This window comes from Carettochelys insculpta, chromosome 3, assembly GCF_033958435.1.
Source record: "Carettochelys insculpta isolate YL-2023 chromosome 3, ASM3395843v1, whole genome shotgun sequence".
NCBI lineage: Eukaryota > Metazoa > Chordata > Testudines > Carettochelyidae > Carettochelys > Carettochelys insculpta.
Window position 1 is genome coordinate 92,912,214 of NC_134139.1, and position 21,915 is coordinate 92,934,128.

The 21,915-nt window shown below is 45.8% G+C and overlaps 1 protein-coding gene across 1 annotated transcript in view; it reads left to right on the forward strand.

Annotated features, from left to right (window-relative positions):
- Positions 1-307: 307 nt before the first annotated feature.
- RGS17 (regulator of G protein signaling 17) overlaps positions 308-21,915 on the forward strand; it is a 40,035-nt gene continuing 18,427 nt past the window's right edge. Inside the window, exons 1-2 of the mRNA XM_074988704.1 lie at positions 308-415; positions 6,012-6,155. Of these exons, the coding sequence (XP_074844805.1) occupies positions 6,037-6,155 (119 nt within the window). The 5' untranslated portion in view covers positions 308-415; positions 6,012-6,036. The remainder of the gene's footprint in view (positions 416-6,011; positions 6,156-21,915) is intronic.

Here is a 21,915-nt window from a genome sequence, read left to right on the forward strand (position 1 = left end):
AATTTAAATAAAGGAAAGCAGTGGAGAAGACCTGGTGTTCCAGATCATTCAAAGAAAGTGTTTTAAGGGCTAAGGAGTGACTGCAGAGAGCTAAGCACATTCAACATCCTTTGAACATCCTCGATTTGCTGCGTATCTCATTCTCTTTTTTTCCCCTCAGCACCTTCCAAAAAGCATGTTACACTGACTGACTCTGTGGCACACCTATCCTGAAAGCTGCTCAGAATGTTTTGCTCAGAACTCACCATAAAAGAGGGAACATTCACTGCCAGTTGCATAGACAAACGGCACGGTCAGCAGCACCTCCACATGTTGTAAGGGCCTCTCCAAAACAGACATTGGAAGCAAGACTGTCTGCTGCACTTCTAAGAGCTCTACAGCACCCTACTCTCAGCCCAGGGAAGACTGGGGACAGGTGAATTTAAGCCACCTTTGTGTCCTCCCTAATCCTGATCTGTGCCAAGGGCTGAAGAGGCCCCTTCCCCAATGTAATGTAGACAGTCCCAGTGGTGGTGAAATACCTAATTTATGGCAAACTCCCTGGACTGCCCTGGGAGCCACTATATAGCCCAGAAATCTCTGCAGAATTGAGTGCTAGCACCCTGTCCCAGAATGTGTCTCTGTCCCCTGTATGCCTTATATACCTGAGCAATAAGATGGTCCTTGGCAGGCAGTTGCACAGATGTTTTCTTCAGTGCCTGCATTAGGAGAAATCCTTCCCAAGCTGCCTCCAGGGCTCTGAGGGCCCCTTTATGTATCTCTAGACCTTTTATAGATTGTAAAGGGGCTGGAGCAGAAACAAGGGTTTCACCCATGATTTCTGCCCATTGGAGCTCCAGTAAACAATGCCAGAATATCACGACACCATGGGATGGTGAAGACACTAAGACTGATTGTGCAGTGCCTCAGGAAGGACTAATGCACTGCATGATGGGATAAAGGGGGTGGGTTTTATGTGACTAAAAGGATGCCCTGGTTAATTCTTTGTTGATGTTGCAGACGGAGTGTGATGGGGAGAGACTAGAATGAGGTTAGAGAGTTGGGTAGGGGGAGAAAGTTTGAAAAAAAGGAAGGCCTTTCCAGTGTAAGTGGCCATGTGGAAGAAAGTGCAGGGTCACTTATAGGAGATGCAGGTAAACAGGGTATCAAAACTAGTCCAGTTGATGAGGGAGATGATGAGACAATTTCAAAAGAAAAAATTAGCCATGAAGAGGAGCTGCTTTGTTTGGCTTCGAAGGCAGCAAAAAGAAGTTTGATCTTGATGCAGCGGAGGAGAGGAGCTAATGGAAGAAATGAGCTGATGTGGGCTGGCTCTGGTGCAGTGTCTAAAAGGCAGGAGATTGAAGAGCTTTATATCTTGCAAAGAGTTTTAAGAACCTAAATGTGAACCCCATGTAGGATGCTAGGAGACAAGAATGTGAAATAAGTTGTAAAGAAGCATCTCCTAGTAAGAACCATTTGGGATTTGAACTCCTCAGTCACTATCCATTATGCTTTCCCAGTTGTAAAATGTAATGAAGCAAGTGTTTCTTAATATACTTCCTTCTTTTTGAGGTCTCTTCCCAAGGTATTGCTCTGTGTGCTAGGGGATTTCTATGCTAATTACAGTGGATTTTGTGGTAATTATGACCTAAATATGTCAGTAGTGTTAGTGAGTCAGCGCTGTGCAATTGACAATCAGCCCATACTTCAAGTATTATAGGGTTTGCTCATTTCATGTTAAAATAATATGAGGCTGGCTGCATACAAAGGATACATATATTTCTGTTGCTCTGCTGTTTTAAAAAAATTATATACATGTTACTCAGTTGCTTAATCTACTATATATTTTACTTGCCTTAAAATGGGGATAGTTCTTTCCTGATTCTCATGAGCACTGCGAAAGTAAAATCCATTAACTACTGTGAGAAGCTCAGATGTTATGGTAACGAGGGCCATGGTACTCAGATAATCCCTCGAAAGTGAATTGAATCTCTTTTGTAAAATGGAGCCAGATTTGGGTTCCTCACATTGGAAGTCATGCAATTGAAGCAAATGGAAATAGGGAGATGTAAAACAGTGACAAGAGAATTGAGCCCACGGTGTGCTGCCTAATACAGGAGAGTCTGTCTAATCTTTGTAGTGCTAGGAAAAGATGCTGCTTCTAATGGGCAGGTGAATTTCTGTGTCTTAATTCCACATTGGTCATGCCCAGCACAGTGCTCATTTTGCTTTTGTGTATCAGGAAAAGTGAGATTTTTTCAAAAGCTAAAATGCATTTTCAGAATTTGTAATTCCAGTTTGTACCACTATTGCAAAATCTCCCTTCAAAATCAGGTTGCATAATTTTGTATTTCTGGTGCTATTTCCATAAATTTGGTTTCAGTCAAGCAATTGTCTCATTAGATTGATCTGAGTTTAGAAATCTAAAGTTCATATTCAGAACGTGGATCAGACAAAAGGCATCACCGTGATATGACTAAGTCACTATTTACATTCCATAACTCAATCACTGAATATATCCAAAGAATGAGGCTAATAATCCCTCTCCTACAGCCTAAACACTTAATGAAATCAATGAGAGTTTTGTCAGAGGAGACAATAGGATCAAGTCTGATATTTGCAAATACAGTAGTTAGCAGCCAAAGCAAGCAAGGAAGTAAAACTTGATTCCTTCCCACCCTCATATGACTGTGCTTGGTAAATGCACGTCTGGCTTGCACCACCAAGTTTGGGATTTGCTGATTGCTTGTAGACTTTCCCTTATAAGATCTGAGGGGATGTCATACTCGCAGAAGTGTAGGACTGAGAGCATTAATTTTACCATCTACTGGGTAAGCTCTGCAAATGCACTTCAGTCAGTGGGGGCAACATTATCAGCTATTCTAGTCTTGTACGTCAACCTAGCAGACTGGCAATCACATCCAATTCAAGCGATATTTTACATTTTCAGGAAAATATACCATGGAAACAGGCTGAGGCTCCAAACTTGTATCAATTTGTTACCGAAAATGAACTTGAACAAGTGGCAGAGGGCAAAGAGTACCTCACCAACATCCTTGCACTTTATATTGGGACTATAAAAACACAGGTGTGATCAGTTGCCCCTATTCTCACTCCTCTGAAGACACAAGCCTTTGCACCACTGTATGCCGTGTTTCATATTTTCTCATTATCTGGCCAAAATCTGGCATTGTGACCTAGTTTGTGATTTGCCCTGATAGAGATGCATGCTGCATTCCTACCCAGCCCCCATAACCTATAAAAGGGCAGATGGTAACTGTTCCTGTAATCAAGGATTGCTCTGGTCTTGCTTCCTCCAGGGAGAAAAAAGAATACTCTTTGCCCTTCATCCTCTACACTGGCCAGCACAGCATATTCACAGCACTTGCAAAGGGCTGTGCCCTTGAACCTGTCTTCTGTTGCTCTTCCTAGGGAAATGTGGCTGTGCCACACTCGGTGGGGGATGGGCATTTCTGACATGTAACAAACCTACCTTTCTTGCACAGCTTTAGAGAGATGTGGAATATGGAAAATGTTTTCATTCTTGTATTCTACTGGCCTAATATGTCTTTGCTGACAAAGACCCCAATCCTGCAAACACTTAGATCCATGAGAAGTCCTGCTAATTTCTGAAATTGCTCCATTATTGGACATTATGTCTAAAAGTTTCTAGAATTCAAGTGTTGGCCTCAAGAAGACAACATGCCGTATCAGAGGTCTTTCATCCACATCCATATACTAATCAGTGCGTGGTTTTCAACAGGTTCAACTTAGGACATGGCGTGATAATTTTAAAGCAGGTTAACTGCATCACACATACACAACCAAGTCATGTGTATTGTTAAGGGACTGTGACATCATACAAGTCAGATGTTTTGAACTATATGCTATCATGCAGTAGTAGTCTTCCCTCCTTTGTTGGTAGCAAAATACAATGCTATCATTAGAGTGAAGGCAATCATCGTGCAGGGCAGTTGACTTCTGAAATTCATACGTGAACAGTGGAAGTGATATTCTTCTCTTTTTCTATAGGTAGGACCTTTCTGTGTAAATCAGTGCCTTACTTTAATCAATCACAGTTTAATATGATCTTTCTTTTTAACTTCACCACATACTTGTATGAAATAATAACATAGACCAGGGTGTTCTCAACCTTTTTCTTCCTCAGGCTCCCCTGCCCTCAACATGCTGTAAAAACGGTATGGCCACTACTGCCACAATAACTATTTTTCTGCATATAAATCCAGGCTGGCATTAGGGAGTAGCAAGCAGAGCAAGTACCTGAGGCTCCATGCTACAGGAGACTCCATGAAGCTAAGTTATTCAGGCTTTGGTTTCCAACATAGGTGGAAGGGCTCAGGGTCTCAGACTTCAGCCCTGAGTTGTGGAGCATCTGCTTTCTACCTGTGTCCCAGTGAGTCTAATGCCACCCCCACTTGGCAGACACTTTGTAACCTGCTCACAGCCGCCCAGGAGCCCCAGACCCATGGTTGAGAATTGCTGGTGTAGACGGTTGCAGAGCAGGAGTGAAGAGGTTCTGATTCAGTTCATGAGAAAGGTCTGAGAATCTGCAAACATACCAGTTCTGGTGAGAAGCTGAAATGGTTCCGAGCCCAGTCTCTCAACCTGACTATTTAATATCCCTGTCACATAAAAGTAGGAATGTGTGGCTATATAGCCACAGACTCCCTTAGTTACTGTTAGGCTGAAAATACTTCTGTGGTTTTAGAAAGAAACCATTTAAGAAGTAACTTTGCTTCATGTTGCTCCATAGGCATGTGCAAGATGAGTCATATTCTGTGCACAAGTGGAAAAAATCCTGACATCTAAAATTCCTTAAAAATATAACTTTACTCTTATTCTCTTTGTTTGAAATGTTCAGCTAATATGTTGAATATTAATTTCAGCTGGAATAAGTACAAATCACTAGAAGGAAAAAATATCTTGGTTTAAGAAAATCTGAGAAGTCCTAGTGAAGGGGGAAGGAAAAATTTACCTAGCCAAAGAGCCCAACCCTTTTTGAAATGTTTACTTTTCCTTGACTGAACAGACAACTCCAGTAGCCAAACCCCTAGTAATGCTAATCTGGACTAATTAGTGGTAAATAATAATTGTTTGTCCTCACTAATGAATCACATTAGTTTGTTTAGTGGTCCATCTAAGATTTCAGAATAGTTTCATAGCAGCTTATAACAGAAAAAAAAGATTAAGGTCATGGTCATGTTTTAAGTAAATTACCATCTCCCAATAGTTTTAGGTTGGGTCTACGCGAGCCCCTTCCTTTCGAAAGGGGCATGTTAATGAGCATGTTCGGAAGATGCTAATGAGGCGCTGCACTGAATATGCAGCACCTCATCAGCAGAATGGTGGCTGCAGTGATTCAAAAGTGTGGCTTTTCTAATCGTGCGCTGCCTGTGGAGACAGAACCTTCCAAAAGATCCCCCACCCACTTTTCAAAAGCCCAAGGAAGAAGGACTTTCGAAAACTGGGGTAGTCCTTTCGGAAGGCCCTGTCTCCACGGGCAGCACACAATTCGAAAAGCCACACTTTTGAATCGCTGCGGCCGCCATTATGCTAATGAGGTGCTGCATATTCATTGCAGCACCTCATTAACATCTGTCGAACATGCTCATTATAATGCCCCTTTTGAAAGGAAGGGGTTCATGTATACACAGGGTTAGAGAGATGGAAAAATACAGAAAAAGCTGTATATTGATTAAGACTCTTATAAATGCTGTACAATTTGCAAGGGTTGTGATAATGGCTATAAGAATAAAAAACAGGCTTTTATTCTAGCCAAAGTGCAGAGCAGGTGCCACTCTAAAGTACTGTAGCATAAGCATGTCACTAGAACGCATTGGTTTAGCAAATGTTTTTATTGTAAAATTCCTACTTAGGCAGCAAAGATGATTATTTGTCTTCCTTACTAAGTTTTTGAGACACTTAATATAATTAATATAGAAAATGTGATTGTACGTCATGTTTGTCTGTAGTAATTTTATAAATCTCTTATGTCTGTGTTCTTGTAGCCGCTTGGGTACTGAAGTAGCTGAAATGAGAAAAAGACAGCAGTCACAAAATGAAGGAACATCTGCTGTATCTCAAGCACCTGGAAACCAAAGGCCCAACAACACATGTTGCTTTTGTTGGTGCTGTTGTTGCAGCTGCTCATGGTATGTCCTGTAATGTATTTGGTATCAGATCTACCACAGGTGACTAATGAAAACTGCCAGTTGCTGGGAATGTAAAGAGTTCTCTAAGAGTCACACTGCTGAAGAACAGACTGTTTTTCTGCACTAGAATTTTACCAATTATTTCTCTGCTTTTTCTGGACCTTTTCCATTATGGATGTGGGATGGGTGTGAAAACCATGATTTTAATTTTGCCCCCTTTCTGAAGTTACTGTCAATAAATGAGGATGTAGCAGGTGTAAAATTGACATGGGCAGATCTTGAAAATGCTTTAATTTTACATTTGACATGCTTGTTCCAGTCTATATTTATTAGTGTTTTAAATGGTTCTTTCTAACCTATAAGAAATATTTCAAAATACTTTATCTTTGCATTCACTGGGGGGCAAATGGACAGAAATGGAAACTATATAGTGCTGTAACTATTTAGTTATTGCGTGAATAAACTTAACTAAATTCCATAATCTGAGAGCATAAAAAATCCATTCCACTGTGATCTTTCAACTAGCAAAAAAGTACTGTTTTAAGGAGGAAAGTCATTGCTACTCAGCTCTTGCTAAAAGAAGAGTTGGATTGGGGAGTCTTAAGTTTAAATTTGAACTTCTGTTTCAAAGTAACTTCAATTAATCATTTCTCTGAGCTGTGTGTCAAAGGTCTGTTTCTATAATATAGAAGGCTCCTATTTATGTGCATGATTAACTTTACATACGTGGCTTATCCTATTAAAGCATAAAACTACTTGCAGAATTATTCAGAGCCTCTTCACGCATGTTACAAAGATATAATCAGCTGAGTCTTTCCCGAATGGCCATTCTGTGAATATCAGTCCTATTTGACACTTAAGTCAGCATTTGCTCCTTTTCCTGCATCTAAACATGCACATCAGAGGGTACTAAACATCCTAATGACACCTCTTCCCTGACATATCCTCTTCTTTGCCGCAAGAGCAATAGCAGAATGACACAAATTTCCAGCTCTCACAAAAGCAGAGGATCCCTGGGAATGAGAAAGAGGGAGTAAGCACAAGTTATTAAGAAGCTATCCTGGTCTTTGATGTATGCTCACTCCATACAACACAAAGGCTGTGTCATTAAGCTAAAATCTCCCCCACGGCAACTTCGAAGTGGCAAACTTTGAAGTGTCAGATTATGTGTAGCTGCGGCTCACCCAGCGGTACTTCGAACTGCCTGGGCTACTTTGAAGTCCCCTCACTCCTTTGAGCAGGCCAGAGAAGAGGAGTAAAGGGACTTCGAAGTAGCCCAGGCACTTCGAAGTGCTGGTGGGAGAGAATTTAGCTTAATGAAGTGCTGCATATGCACCGCAGCACTTCATTAATAATTACCAGACACCCTACTTACCATGCTCCCTTCGAAGTTGGGAGCTAGTACAGACACAGCCGAAGTATATAGAAAGGTCTTAAATGTGAAGACAAGTCCTGGTGCTGCTTCTGCTCTTCTCTGGCCTGTGTAAAGGGCATGCAGGCTCATAAGGATCAACTTAAGGATCCTTAAAATCTGCAGTAGGATAATAATCAGTTCTCACACATTCTCAGAGCTGTTTCCCCTGAAGAGCCTTCAGGGTGGTATGCCATCTAGATACAGTCCATTGCTGCATTAAAATGGTGAGTGTCCTCTGAACTGCTTTCATTAAAATATTCCTTTCTGATGATATCCTGACTTTTTTTTTCTTAATGTGGACTTGATGATGCATAAAGAACCCTGTCTCGGTAAGCCTGTTTTCTGTCTTGAAAATAAAGTCTAAAAAGCTAGTTTGCGAGATGTATGTAAGAACATAAGAATGGCCATATTGGGTCAGACCAGATGTCCATCTAGCCCAGTATCCCATCTGCCAACAGTGGCCAGTGCCTCAGAGGGAGTGAACAGAACAAGCTGTCATCAAGTGATCCCTTTCCTGTCATCCATTTCCAGCCTCTGACAAACAGAAGCTCACAACACTATTCCTACCCAGCCTAGCTAGTCGCCATTGAATAGCTAATAGCCATGTGGTAGAAGTGCCATTGCTTGTGATTTTTAATATTAAATTGAACAAAATATGGAAAATATAATGGTGAAAGTAAATCCTGGTAAAATGATGATCTATTGAGTTGGCTACCTCTCACTTCTGATTCTGTGATTAAAATCCAAAGAACTCATGGGGGTGAAGGAGAGTTTTTGATGGAGTTATTACTGAAAGGCAATTTTTGCCCATTTAGAACTTGAAACAAAATAAAATTGTATTTTGGTGTGGAATTTGTGAGTTGTTTACGGCTACAGGTATCAAGCATGCTGCATCTGATGAAGCAGGCCTTTGCCCACGAAAGCTTATGCTCCAAAATACGTTAGTTGATAAGGTGCCACAAGACTTCTTGTTGTTGCCTTCACTGACTTTCTCTAATAGGCTGTGTCTACACTGAGCCCTAGTGCCGACAGTTTTATGCAAATAAGCAGTCTCGAAAATGTAAAATAGTGGTTCATTTGCATATTTGCATACTTAATTTGTATGTCCATGAGGCTGATTTACATATCCATGGCAGAAATTGAGCAGTGTAGAGCTACGTCTACACGTGAAGCCTACTTCGAAGTAGCCTATTTCGATGTGGAGACATTGAAATAGGCTATTTCGATGAATAACGTCTACACGTCCTCCAGGGCTGGCAACGTCGATGTTGCACATCGACGTTGCGCAGCACCACATTGAAATAGGCGCAGCGAGGGAACGTCTACACGCCAAAGTAGCACACATCGAAATAGGGGTGCCAGGCACAGCTGCAGACAGGGTCACAGGGCGGACTAGCACTTCCGGGGCAACAGCTAGCCGCTCCCTTAAAGGGCCCCTCCCAGACACACTCAGCCTGCACAGCACGTGGTCTGAAGAGCCATAGGCACGCAGACCTTGGGCGACGCAGTCATGGACCCCCAGCAGCAGCAGCAGCAGCAGCAGCAGCAGCAGCAGCAGCAGCAGCAGCAGCAGCAGCCAGAGATCCACCCAGCCGCCCCTGCAGGAGCAGGGCTCGCCCTGCTCCATGCCATGCGGGAGGCAGCTGAGCACCTCCTTGCCACACAGGAGGAGGAGCGGCCCGCAGGGGAAGAGGACCCAACCCCCAACCCTGCAGCACCCCGACCCCCCCCCACCTCACACGCCACCACCTGTGGAGCTACCCCACCAGCACCGACTGGTGGGAGTGGCTGGTGCTTGGGGAGTGGGACGACGACTGCTGGCTCAGGAACTTTAGGATGAGCCGGCAGACATTTATGGAGCTATGCCAGTGGCTCACCCCCGCACTCAGGCACCAGGACACCGCCATGCGGCATGCCCTCCCTGTGGAGAAATGGGTCGACATCGCTGTCTGAAAGCTGGCCACTCCAGACAGCTACCGATCCGTGGGACAGCAGTTTGGCGTCGGCAAGGCCACCGTCGGGGCTGTCCTCATGGAGGTAAGAGGACCCATGGGGGGAGGGGAGAGGCAGCCCTGGCAGGGCAGGGGGGCCTGAGCAGGGCAGGGCAGGGGAGGGGAGGGCAGGGGGGCCCGGGCAGGGGAGGGCCACGCACACACTGCTCACCCCTCATTGGTGCTCTCCCATGTGCTTCCCCTGCAGGTCGTGCACGCCATCAACGCCATGCTCCTCCACAGGCTCGTGAGGCTTGGGGACCCAGATGCCACCATAGCGGGCTTTGCCACCCTGGGCTTCCCCAGTTGCTTCGGGGCTCTGGATGGGACTCACATCCCCATCTGCGCCCCGCATCACAGTGGAGGACGCTACATAAACCGCAAGGGCTACCACTCAGTGGTCCTCCAGGCCTTGGTGGACAGCCGAGGCCGTTTCCAGGACGGTTATGTGGGCTGGCCTGGCAGCACCCATGACGCCCGGGTTTTCCGGAACTCGGGCCTGTGCCGCCGGCGGGAGGCGGGGACCTACATCCCCCAGCGAGAGATCCCTGTGGGGGACACCACCGTGCCCCTCTGCGTCATCGCAGATGCGGTATACCCCCTCCGGCCCTGGCTCATGCACCCGTACACGGGCCATCTCTCTGCCAGCCAGGAGTGCTTCAACCAGCGCCTGAAGCACGCACGCCAGGTGGTGGAGCGCTCATTTGGCCGCCTCAAAGGGTGCTGGAGATGTCTCCTCACCCGCCTGGATGCGGGCCCCACCAACATCCCCCAGATTGTGGGTGCGTGCAGTGCCCTACACAATCTGGTGAAGAGCAAGGGGGAGGCCTTCTTTCAGGGCTGGGCTGTGGAGGCCGGCAGGGCCTACGTGCAGCCACCCGCTGCCCCCAGTCGCCAGGTGGACCCCGAAGGGACCCGGGTCCGGGAGGCCCTGTGGGCCCAGTTCGATGAGGCCGCGGGGTGAATGCTGGCAGGCCCCCCACTGCATCCCCCCACCCTTCCTCCACAACACTCCCTGCCCTTACGCCCACACCACGGAGCACCCAACAGCACACACACACACCCCACTTTTCCTGGACAAATAAAAGCACGCACTTGTTTGTAAAATCCAACTGGTTTTCTCTGAACTGTTATTTTAACTAATACTAAACTATATACAAGAACTTCTAACTATAATTGAATATTAAATAAGTATGCATATATTAACCAAAAAACCCAGGGATTACAAGGAAGGGGAGAACTATTTACATTGTGGGGGGAAGGATCAGACTGGGCAAATGGGGGGCACAAATAAATAAATCCAAACTATATACAAGGAGGGGGGCCCACGTCCTGGGCCCCACGCCCCTATAGTCCGGCCCTGGGGGTGGGCAGCCGGGAGCCCCGCCTCAGCCGCAGCCCTCTCCGGGGCTGGCTGGGGGCCGGGCGGACCGGCAGATACGTCCGGCGAGTCTCAGCTGGCCCCAGGTCTCCTTCGGTGGAATGGCCCTCGGTGGCAGGGCGACGGCGGACGGTGCGGCGACGAGCGGAGCAGCGGGTGGCGCGGCGGGTGGAGCACTCAGGGCGGGCGCAGCGGTGGCCGGCACGGCATGGGGGGCCAGGTAGTCCACTAGCCAGTTGAAGGTGTCCATGTAGGCCCCCCATGCCTCTTGGCGCCAGGCCAGCGCCCGCTCCTGGAGATGGAGGCGGCATTGCTCCACCCGCAGGCGCTGCTCCGTGACCTCCAGCTGCCGGCGGTGGAGGGCCAGCAGCTGGGCGTCCGTCGCCGTCGGGTCATGGTGCTGGGTCCCCCGTCTTGCCCGCCGTGGGGCCGGTTGGTCTTCCGCCAAGGGGCTTGCCTGGAGCGATGGCCCCGGCGGGGATTCTGGGACCACTGAAGCCTCGCTGGTGCTCTCCAGTCCTTCTGATGGTGCAGCTGCAGAACACAGGAGGGGGGGAAGAAGAGTGGAGACAGGCATTAGTGTGGGCCCCGAGCCGTGGCCCTTGTCTCCTCACCCCTGTGCTGCAGGTTCCCCATCCCCGTGAGATGCTGCTGTGATGGGGTTCAAGGGTCCCCCTGAACTGCACCCCGTCCCCCGGCGGGAGTGACTCTCACTTCACTCAGCAGGGTCTGACAGGAGAGGTTTCTTAGGCAACAGATGCCCAGTTTCTCCCAGAAGTGACAGTACAGCAGTCAGAGACAGTCCTTCCAACCCATCCTGGGGAGAAGACCCCAAGGGGTGCCCCTCTGGGGTGTAGCTTTCCCCCTCCTCAGGCTGGCTGCCTTCCAGCTCTCCCTTCCCCTAGCCTCTACCTGCGGCCCCCGATTCAAACCCAGCTCGGCTCCTCCCTCGTCTTTGTTCAGGGCAGAGGTGTAACCTGCCAGTTGTAGCCCCAGGATCATCCTTAGCCACTGGAAGCTATTCAGCTTGTTGCCCATATCTAGCCTGAGACTCGCGTTTGCACTCCCCCCACTCCATCACATGCTGCTGCTGCTGCGGGGTGTCCCACCCCCTCCTCCCGGGGGACCCTAAAGGTTCCGCTCCCCCCAGCCCCGGGATGTGGCATGGCACTGTCATGCTGGGGGGAGGGGGGCAGGGGCTGATGCACTCCTGTAGGGACATGGCACTGCTGTCCTTGGGGCCATGGCCATCTGGGCATGTGGAGGGCCCTGGCCACATGTCTGTTACCCCCGCCCCTCAACCCCGGGGGTGTGCACCGGGGGGGTACATACCCGACGGTCCACTCCCACGGTCGGGGGACACCTGGGGGGGCGGACGCCCGGCTGCAGCTCCAGGACGGCAGGATGATCTGCAGGCCAGTGTCACTGGAGGAGGAGTCCCCCTCCTCCTCCTGCTCCGGTGCCCTGGGCTCCTGGGGGGCCCCCGGGGTGCAGGGCTTGTCTCCAGGGCAGACTCCGCCTCTGGGGCCTGCTGGGGCTCCTCAGCCGAGGTGTCAAGCATGGCCGGAGGGGAGGAGGTGTGCCGGGGGCCCAGGATGTCCCTGAGCTCCCTGTAAAAGGGGCAAGTGACGGGGGCGGCCCCAGATTGGCTGGCCGCATCCCAGGCCCGGGCGTAACCCTGCCGCAGCTCCTTCACTTTACTCCGGACATGGTCCGGAGTGCGGGCAGGGTGACCCCGGGCGGCCAGGCCCTCGGCCAGCCGAGCAAATGCATCTGCATTCCGCCTCTTGCGCCCCATTACCTGGAGCACCTCCTCCTCGCTCCAGAGCCCCAGCAGGTCACGAAGCTCTGCCTCCGTCCAGGAGGGGCCCCGCTGCCGCTTCCCAGCCTGGCTGCCAGCCCGCGAACCCTGGCTGCCCTGGCTCCCCTTGGGGGGCTGCCGGGTGGCCATCGCAGCTGGGGTGGCAGACAGTGGTGGCTCAGAGACGTGCAGGCTGGCCGCGTGTCTAGGCTGCCGCCTGCACGTTCTCTCAGCTTCCTGCGCAGGAAGGGAGGGGGCGGGGACCTTTAAGGGGCCGCTGCACGCGGCCACCATTGAGCTGAGGGGCTGGAGAGAGCGTCTCTCAACCCCTCAGCTGATGGCCGCCATGGAGGACCCCGCAATTTCGATGTAGCGGGACGCGCAACGACTACACCGTCCCTACTTCGACGTTGAACGTCGAAGTAGGGCGCTATTCCCATCCCCTCATGGGGTTAGCGGCTTTGACGTCTCGCCACCTAACGTCGATGTTAACATCGAAATAGCGCCCAACCCGTGTAGCCATGACGGGCGCTATTTCGAAGTTAGTGCCGCTACTTCGAAGTAGCGTGCACGTGTAGACACGGCTTAGATGTGGTTCTGCTGGCAAAGAAAACTCTTTGCTGGCAGCTCCTTATGCCTGACTTTTTTTCTAGGCATCAGAGGCTACCAACGAAGGGTTTTTTTGCCAGCAGAACCACATCTCCACTGCTTGATTTCTGCTGTGGTTATGCAAATTAGCTGTATGTTATACACATTAGCTGTATGAGTATGTAAATTACCCACCATTTTGCATTTTCAAGACTGCTTATTTGCCTCACACTGTCGGCACTAGGGCTCGGTGTAGACACCCTACATGAGAAGCCCAACTTGCTCATTATTGTTGCAGGCAAGAAGTTTTCTGAACCATGTTATGCAGCAAGTCATACTAGATTATCATAACAGACCATGCTGGCCTTAAATTGACCCAGTTCTCACAGTTCCATCATTCCTTATATCTGGAGTATTCTGAATCTTACCAGATTTCTTTCTGGAGGGGCTGTTGGGTTCATTTCTGGTAACAGTGCTCCAACGGAACCTGCCAATACCGATGCTGTTGGCTATTTCCAGCTCTGTCAGCAATATGTGTGATGTTAGACAATTCAGGTCACTTACCTTCTCTGTGCCTTAATATCTTTGCTAGTAAAAAATAAGTGTAATGCTTGCCTGCCTCTGAGCATAGCTTGTGCAGCTTACAATAAAGGCTTTCACTTCCCTCAGTAACAACGCTGTATCTGTTCAAGGTGCTAGTTCATTAGCTGACAACTCTGGACAAGTCATTATAGTTCTAAAAATATCCTAGCGAGTCATGTGACATTTCAGTTTTCTTTCATTCCACCCAGTGTTAAAATCAAATGAGGATTAAGACTCTGTTTACATAGCAACTTAGTCAAATACCCACACCTTTGTTTGTGGAAATAATATCTTTCCTAATAGCAAACTCGTTACCAGCATCAGATCTTTGTTCAGAAAGCTATTCCATATAACTTGTTAAAATGATTAGCTATTAATGTGAAGTCTATCTAATGGGTTATACTTTGTAAACTGGTTATTTTTAAAATAAGTAACTTCTGTTAATTTTGAAAGATCTCTCCAATAGCATTGGAAGTCTACTGATAGTAAACCTGCTCAGTTTAATAAAACAGTGTTGGATGTCAGGAGACAAACCACTGTCCCTTTCCATTAACCATTTTAGCACAGGTAAAACCTCATTCCTGGATTGCATAACTAAAATAGACCATTATGGTCATCTGGTCTGTCCACCTCTATAACAGCAGCCATAGAATTTCCTCAGAATAATTCCTTATAAATGATGGTATTTCTTTTAAAAAATAAATCCAATGTTGATTTGAAAATTGCTAGAGAGGTAGCATCTACCATCATGCTTGGTAAATACTTCCAGAGATATATTATTGTCTTTTATTTCCAATTTGAATTTGTGTAGTCTCAGCTTCCAGCTATTGGATCTTGTAGCTTTCTCTGCTAGAGTCCATCATTAAATACCTGTACCCCATGTAGGTAGTGGTAGACTGTATAACTAAGCCATCCCGAAGTCTTCTCTTTGTTAAGCCAAACAGATTGAGCAACTTGAGCCTGCCACTGCAAGGAATGTTTTCTAACTCTTTAAGCATTCTCGTGGCTCTTCGCAGAACACCAGAAATGGACATAATATTCCAGCAGCAGGAGCACCAGTGCCAAACAGCGATAAAGTAACCTCTCTACGTCTGCTTGAGATTCCCCAGTTTATGCACCCAAAGATTGCATTCTCCCTTTTGACCACCCTGTCACACGGGGAGTTCGCGTACAGCCGATTATCCAATATGATACCCAAGTCTGTTTCAGTCACTGTTTTGCAGAAGAGTCAGGTAAGTCTGTCCTCTGTTTAGAGCCTTGCTGGATACACAAATGTGTATCTGCATTCCATTTGCGATCTGCAAAAGTTATCTGTGGATTGCCAGGACACCACCCCAGGCTCTGGGCTGAAGCCATGAGGCACACCACTGCTGAAGCCCAGTCGGGGACAGCCATGAGGATAGCTGTGGGGAGCCTGCACAGAATCATGGATCAAAGGAGAGCCTGTGGGGCTGCTCTCACCTCACTCCCCACTTACACCGCAGGCAGGGAGAGGATCCTCTCCAGCTTCCCAGCTGGGCTTCACATTGGCCTGGTTGGGGAGGAAGTGGGTGATTTGGGGAGCTGCCTGGGGGCTGCTCAGGCTCCCCATCCAGGGCAGGTGGAGGGCTCTCCATAGCCCCCACGGCTGCCTACCTGAGTCTTACCATGGCCAGGCTACAACTCCAAGATGCCCCCCTCCCCACCTGGAGCTGTGTCAGAGAGAACCACACTGGGTGCTATGGCGAACTGTGGCATAGCCTCCAACTGCCTTGGGTGTGGGGCCTGAGCATCACCCCCACTCAGTATCCCTGTCCCCAGCCCCTCCATCCAGTGTCCCTGCCCCTCAAACCCCCATTCAGGGCAGGTGGAGGATCCATGCCATGATTCCTCATAGGTGTCTTCCTTCTCTTACTATCAGAGCTCTGTGGGGCACAAAATTTGTATCCACAGCTGCACTGCTATCCATGGATGTGGATATCCATGGACGTAAGGCCTGTGGATTTGCAGAGCTCTACCTGTGTTCTTTGATCCTAGATGGATACATTTACAGTTAGTCCTATCCAAATGTGTTGTTTGCTTATATAGCGCTTACCAGGCAATCCAGATCAGTCTGTATTGGTGACCTGTCCTCTTGATTATTTGGCACTGCCCCACATTTTGCGTCTTCTGCAATCTTTATGAGTGGCGATTTTATGTTTCTTTCAAGGCCACTCATAAAAACGTTAGATAGCACAGAGCCAAGAACCAGTCACTGCTGGATACCACTAAAAGTAAACCCACTTGCTTCTGATTCTCCATTTACAATTACATTTTAAGATCTAACAGTTAGCCAATTTTAAGCTATTTGATATGTGTCATTTACATTTTGCATTTATTTTAATTCGTTAATAAAAACATGCAGTAACAAGTTACAGAAGTATATTTCATTAACACTCTAACCTTTATTAACCAAACTTGTATTATTATAAAAAAGATTCCAAGTTAGTTTTACAAGATCTGTTTCCTATAAATCAGTGTTTATGGTCATCAGCTCTCTTACCTTCCTTCAATCTGTTATTTGAATCTCATAACAGCTACTCCATTATCTTGTCAAGGATCAATGTCATACTGAGAAGCCTATAATTACTGGGTCATCCCATTTACCCTTCTTAATACTGGTGTAACATTAGTTCTCTTCCAGTCCTGCAGAATTTCCCCAGGGTCCCAACACTTAACTGAAAATCAGCATTAACCATCCAGTGAGATCCTCAACGAACTCTTCAAAAACTCGTGGATGCAAACTTCCTAAATGTGATTATCTTAAAAATATTTAACATTAATAGCTGCTGCTTAATGGCCTCCAGATTTAATATTGGAATGGAAAGAGTATTATATTACATGGCTATATCATTCTGCCTTTCCTGTGTTATTATGAGTGATAATTCTACCATTTCCTTCTAGTAATGGACCAGTACAATAGCTCAGATTCAGTCAGTTCACAATATACTTAAAAAACTCCTTAATGTCATCAATTCTGCTGGCCATTATAGCTCTTTGATTCCCATATCAGTTTTCCATTTTGGCTCCTGATTTACATTCATTATTATTAAGTTCCTCTTTCCTCCATTTGTTATAGACATATGTATACTGTTGAGTTGTTTGTTTGATGGGTCACTGCCATTATTTCCCCTCTAAACTAGTTTGCTGTTTTTAACCCATATGGTACTTTTCCTTGATTGTGGAATTATACGTTTTGGGACATTTACTAAACTGTTCTTGGGCAATTCCCAATTATAACTCACACATGTCTCTTTTAAATTCTTCTTCTAAGTTGATTTATCTCATAATTCATGTCAGTTTTATGAAACTGGCAACTTTAAAGTACAAATATATGCAATTTGTTTAAACTTTATTCTGTTTCCACATTAGAAATGTGATCAAGTTATGACCACTTGTATCTAAACTGCCATTACTGATTAGTTCTATAATAAATTTCTCTTTATCTGTCAAGACAAGGTCTAATACAAAAATTGCCCCATTAGATGCAAAGCGTTTTGAGTTAAGAAATGGGCATTTATCGTATTCAGAAGTTCCAGGGAAGTTTCATTATTGGCATCATGAGATCTCTGTCATCATATGTCACTGAAATTGGGGTTTCTTCTCCACTCAGTTCCCAGTCATGCAGCTTTCTTCCCTACCCCTGAAAGTTTGGTGTGTAAGCAGGTGGTCATCCTGTTCCCTACTGTGATTCGGTGATCTCTAGCAGTACCCCATCTTGTGCTTTATCTGTTATGATATTGATCCATAAGCATTCATGATCATTTTCTTTTACGTTATCAGTGACATGAAAACTGACAATGCCACTTTCGCCATAGTGTCACTCCTTTACCCCTCTTTTCCCACTTGATCCTTCCTAAAGAGGTTTAATTCATTGTTTATAACTTTCCAATCATGTGAGTTATCCCATGATCTTTTGGTGATACTACCTAGGTCAAATTTATGGTCATAAATAAGCAATTGAATTTGCTCTTATTTGTTATTGGCTCCTAACATTGGTGTAAAGGCAATTAATTTTTTTTTCTCTGCATGTCCTTTGGTTCCTTGATTAATTTTGGTCTAACATATCATTTTATGTTACTTGAGATCTGCTTTTTTCCCGTCACATTTAGAAAGAAAGAAAGAAAAGAAAAGCAGCAGAAGGGTGAAAATCTACAATCCTAAAGTATAACATTTAAAAATAAACATGCTCATGCTTCAAATCAGTATTCATCAGGAACAAGGATTTTTCCTTCTAATTGTACTGGAGTCTTATGAATGTTTAGTGCTTGGAATGGCTGGAAACAGGTGGCTCTGTGCATACTTGTTTACACAACTCTCCCAGGGTATTGCAATCTGCCTTGCAAACCTTTGGGCCTTGACTGTGCCTGATATACTGTGCCAGATTGTGTTCTGGTTTAATGAGAAGGGCAAACTTCCAGCAATTAGTAGACTGAGATTAGCAAAGACTTCTCATGTGTGATTTAAGAAGCATCTGGCTGAAGAATTTCAACAACCAAGAAACTGACAGATCATTACCCAGCACCTTTTTACTGCCACTTACCTCAGTGCAAAGTGGGTGTAAAATGTTACCATTGTGGTTGGTAGCACTTCATACCCACTCTGTGCTTGTATAAGTGATTGTGCAAGTTGTGAGTCAGTGTGCAATTGCGTCCCAAGTGCTTTAATTAACTGTTTAATTAACTATTCCACCATAATTTCAGAACATGAGCGAGATATTTGGTTTGGGAGTGTTGCAAGTGTGGGGGACATTTAAGTCCACAGCCAGTGTTCAGCCATTCCATTTGTGAACTTAAATTTTGATTCAGATGAACTAGAGAGTCCAGAATAGCTGTCTAGCTCAAACCTAGCACAGACCATCTATTGCAATATGGTAGGGAACTGTTGTGCTGTTAGTAGCCAGCTGTTAGAATCGGGGGAGTGGTGTATAAGTTTAATCAACCTTTTTCTAACCTAAAAATTTCAGGTTGGTTTGGAGATGCACTGAGGTTCGTGTCTATATGTAAAACAAAAAGGCAGTTCACTAGCACTTTAAAGACTAACAAAATAATTTATTAGGTGATGCGCTTTCGTGGAACAGACCCACTTCTTCAGACCATAGCCATACCAGAACAGACTCAATATTTTCAGTAAAATGTTGAGTCTGTTCTGGTATGGCTATGGTCTGAAGAAATGGGTCTGTCCCATGAAAGCTCACCAAATAAATAATTTTGTTAGTCGTTAAAGTGCTACTGGACTGCCTTTTTGTTTTGATAGAATATAGACTAACACGGCTATCTCTCTGTGTTTATGTGTACTGTGACTTCCCCTTCTGTGGTAACCCTGGAAGGATGGGCTGAGGGGAAAACCCTAACTGTGTGGAAATAGCAGGTAGTACATCACTTAAACTGAAATTTCATAAAACAAAATGGAAAGACCTTTGTGTATACAATAGTGCTAAACTCAGAACCCCCATCATTCTGATAGCTATGTCCTAGAAAGTAACTGGAAGAGTTAAAATCCCCCACAGTGTAAATCTGATGGCCCCATTCCAAGCAGACAATTGGAAATTGCTGGGAAAATTGGAGTACCAAAAATCAGACCCACAATCTCCCTGGTTTGAAGAGTAAATATGTGGGATCACGTGAGCCTTATTTCTTATTCAGCTACACCTAAGCCTCCTGGCAACATATTTCTTCGGAGATCTAAGACTAAACCTAGTTAATTTTAGAAAATGGCCATGACTTCAGCCTGTTGCAGCAACCCCTTTTACATAAGAGGAGCTGACCTTGAGGAGAAATTTGACCTTGAGGAGAAATTCCACCCTGAGTAGAATGCAAGTAGCAGAGTCACCCCCTCCATTAGAAGACCTTAACCCTAACCCTAACCCTAACCCTTGCCCTCCCTCTTCACAGCCAATCTCATCCACCTTCTGGGCAGTGTCATTCCACTCCAGGGTTGGGAATGAGGCTTGAAGGTTAAGAGTCTCACCACAGATGGGCTTTCTGCTTCCAGGACAGGTGAATAATGCTGTGTCGCTACCAGAGGAACTGGAGAGCTAGGGCACCTGAACCCCTGCTCGCAATGGGCTATGTGTGAGTTTCAGTGGGTAGAAGCATTAACCACGTGTCAGTCTAGAACATACTGTGCAGAAGCTTTGTCTTCCCCTTTGAAATATGGCATTTGTGTATCTTCACCAAGTTGCCAGGGCTTCAGACCCTGGGGGTAAAAAACCACAAAACTACTGAAGAGGGAGAGGTTTAACACAGGCCTAAGTTGAATGGGAACTAGGACACTGTATGATGTAACTTAAAGGAGCAAGAAGAAATTTTGTAAGTTTTCCATTTCATTGGCATATAATAAGACGTTAAATATTAACTTTCTGTCAGGAGAAATTCCTATCCAAATAAGACAGTGGCTTCTAACTGAAAGGGAAGAAGTATTGGCTCCAGCCTTGTGGGGCGAACAGCCACTGCCAGCCCTGGGGGCAAGGTGGGAAGGAAGATGACCACAGAAATGGAGAGACCATGGCCCTGGGCCCCACCCCATGCTCCCTCAGAGCCATGTGTGGTGTGGCAGCACAGCTCTCTGCCATGTTTCAGAGGGGCCCATTTCTCCAGCCACCGCTGTTTTGGAAGTAGCAGCAGCTGGAACTCTGGGTCCCTTTGAAATGGTGGGCCTGGGGGCAACTGCCCTCTCCCATCAGCAGGCCTACTCCAGCCAGTTCGTTTACAGCATAACTTTCAACTGATAAAGGTTTATCTTGTAACCATGTACTATTCCAAATTTGATTACAATGTCAGTTAAAACATGAATAAATGTTGTTGGCTTTTAAATAAAAATGAGGATAGATCATGGAAATGAGTCCTTGAAGTCTAACACTTAGGAGATAAAATCCAGAAGATGGAGACTCTTCCGCTTAAAGTAGTCCAGTTACACATTAAGCCAGAAAAAAAGGAGGTGAAAGTCTTGTCTGGTCAACTTAATGTGATTCCAAAATACAAAAGTATGGCCAGATGGCAGCAGTCATAGTTACAAACTAATAAATTTATGTACTGGTACTACCATCTTCCACTGGGTGTCCTCAGCTCCCTCTAGGTCTGTGTACTTGACACTTCAAAGGTTGGACCCTTAGCTCTATGGAAAATCTGAAAAATAGCAGTTAAAATCCATTGGGAAACAGTGCAAACTTCTGTCTGTATTTATACGTACTAATGTGCTGATCTCAACCCAGCAGCCTATTTAAAAATAAATAACAAAATAAATGGTGGAATGAAAATAAGGGAGTAAAATTCTTAATTTGATTTGAAAATATTTCAGACAAGTGTATAAATACTCATACTTTAACTCTTCCGATTTACCTCAGTCCCAATAGCAACACCTCTATTATAATCCAGTCTTGAACCCCTCTCTCTTACTGGAGACTATCTGTACTAAGTTGGGTGGTGGCTGCCTTACACACTCCTTTCTGCAGATGTTTTTCATGAAGTTCCAATCTGTTATCTTTGGAAGTGGAACACTGAAGGCCCCACTTAACCATTTAATCTCTTATTTGAAAATCAGAACTTTTATAATGCACTACTGTGCAAAACCAGTTTAACCCTAATCAATTTTTAAGGGAGGATGTTTTTCAATCTTGTAATAGGAATCTTTATAAAAAAACTTAATTTAATTAGGCCTTTGGATAAAGGTATGAGAGCTTAGTGTGAATGTTCCTATCTTTTCTCCACATTGTGGAAAAAGCAACAAGAATGTAGTTGAATCTAAGGAAAACAAGCAGATTGCCTCAGCAAACCTAGCTTTCATCATGGCCTTGTCAACCTCCTAATGGGCTCCAAGTCCCCACTGCCTCATACCTTGGATAGTCACTCACACCTGTGCAAAGCAAATGTAAGTAGATATACAAAGTTTAAGACAGCTGAGAACTGGGGCCCAATGTGCATCTAAAGTCACCTGCCAAAAGGCTGCTCCAAATAACTTTTTGGTGTCCTTTTAAAGTAATTTCT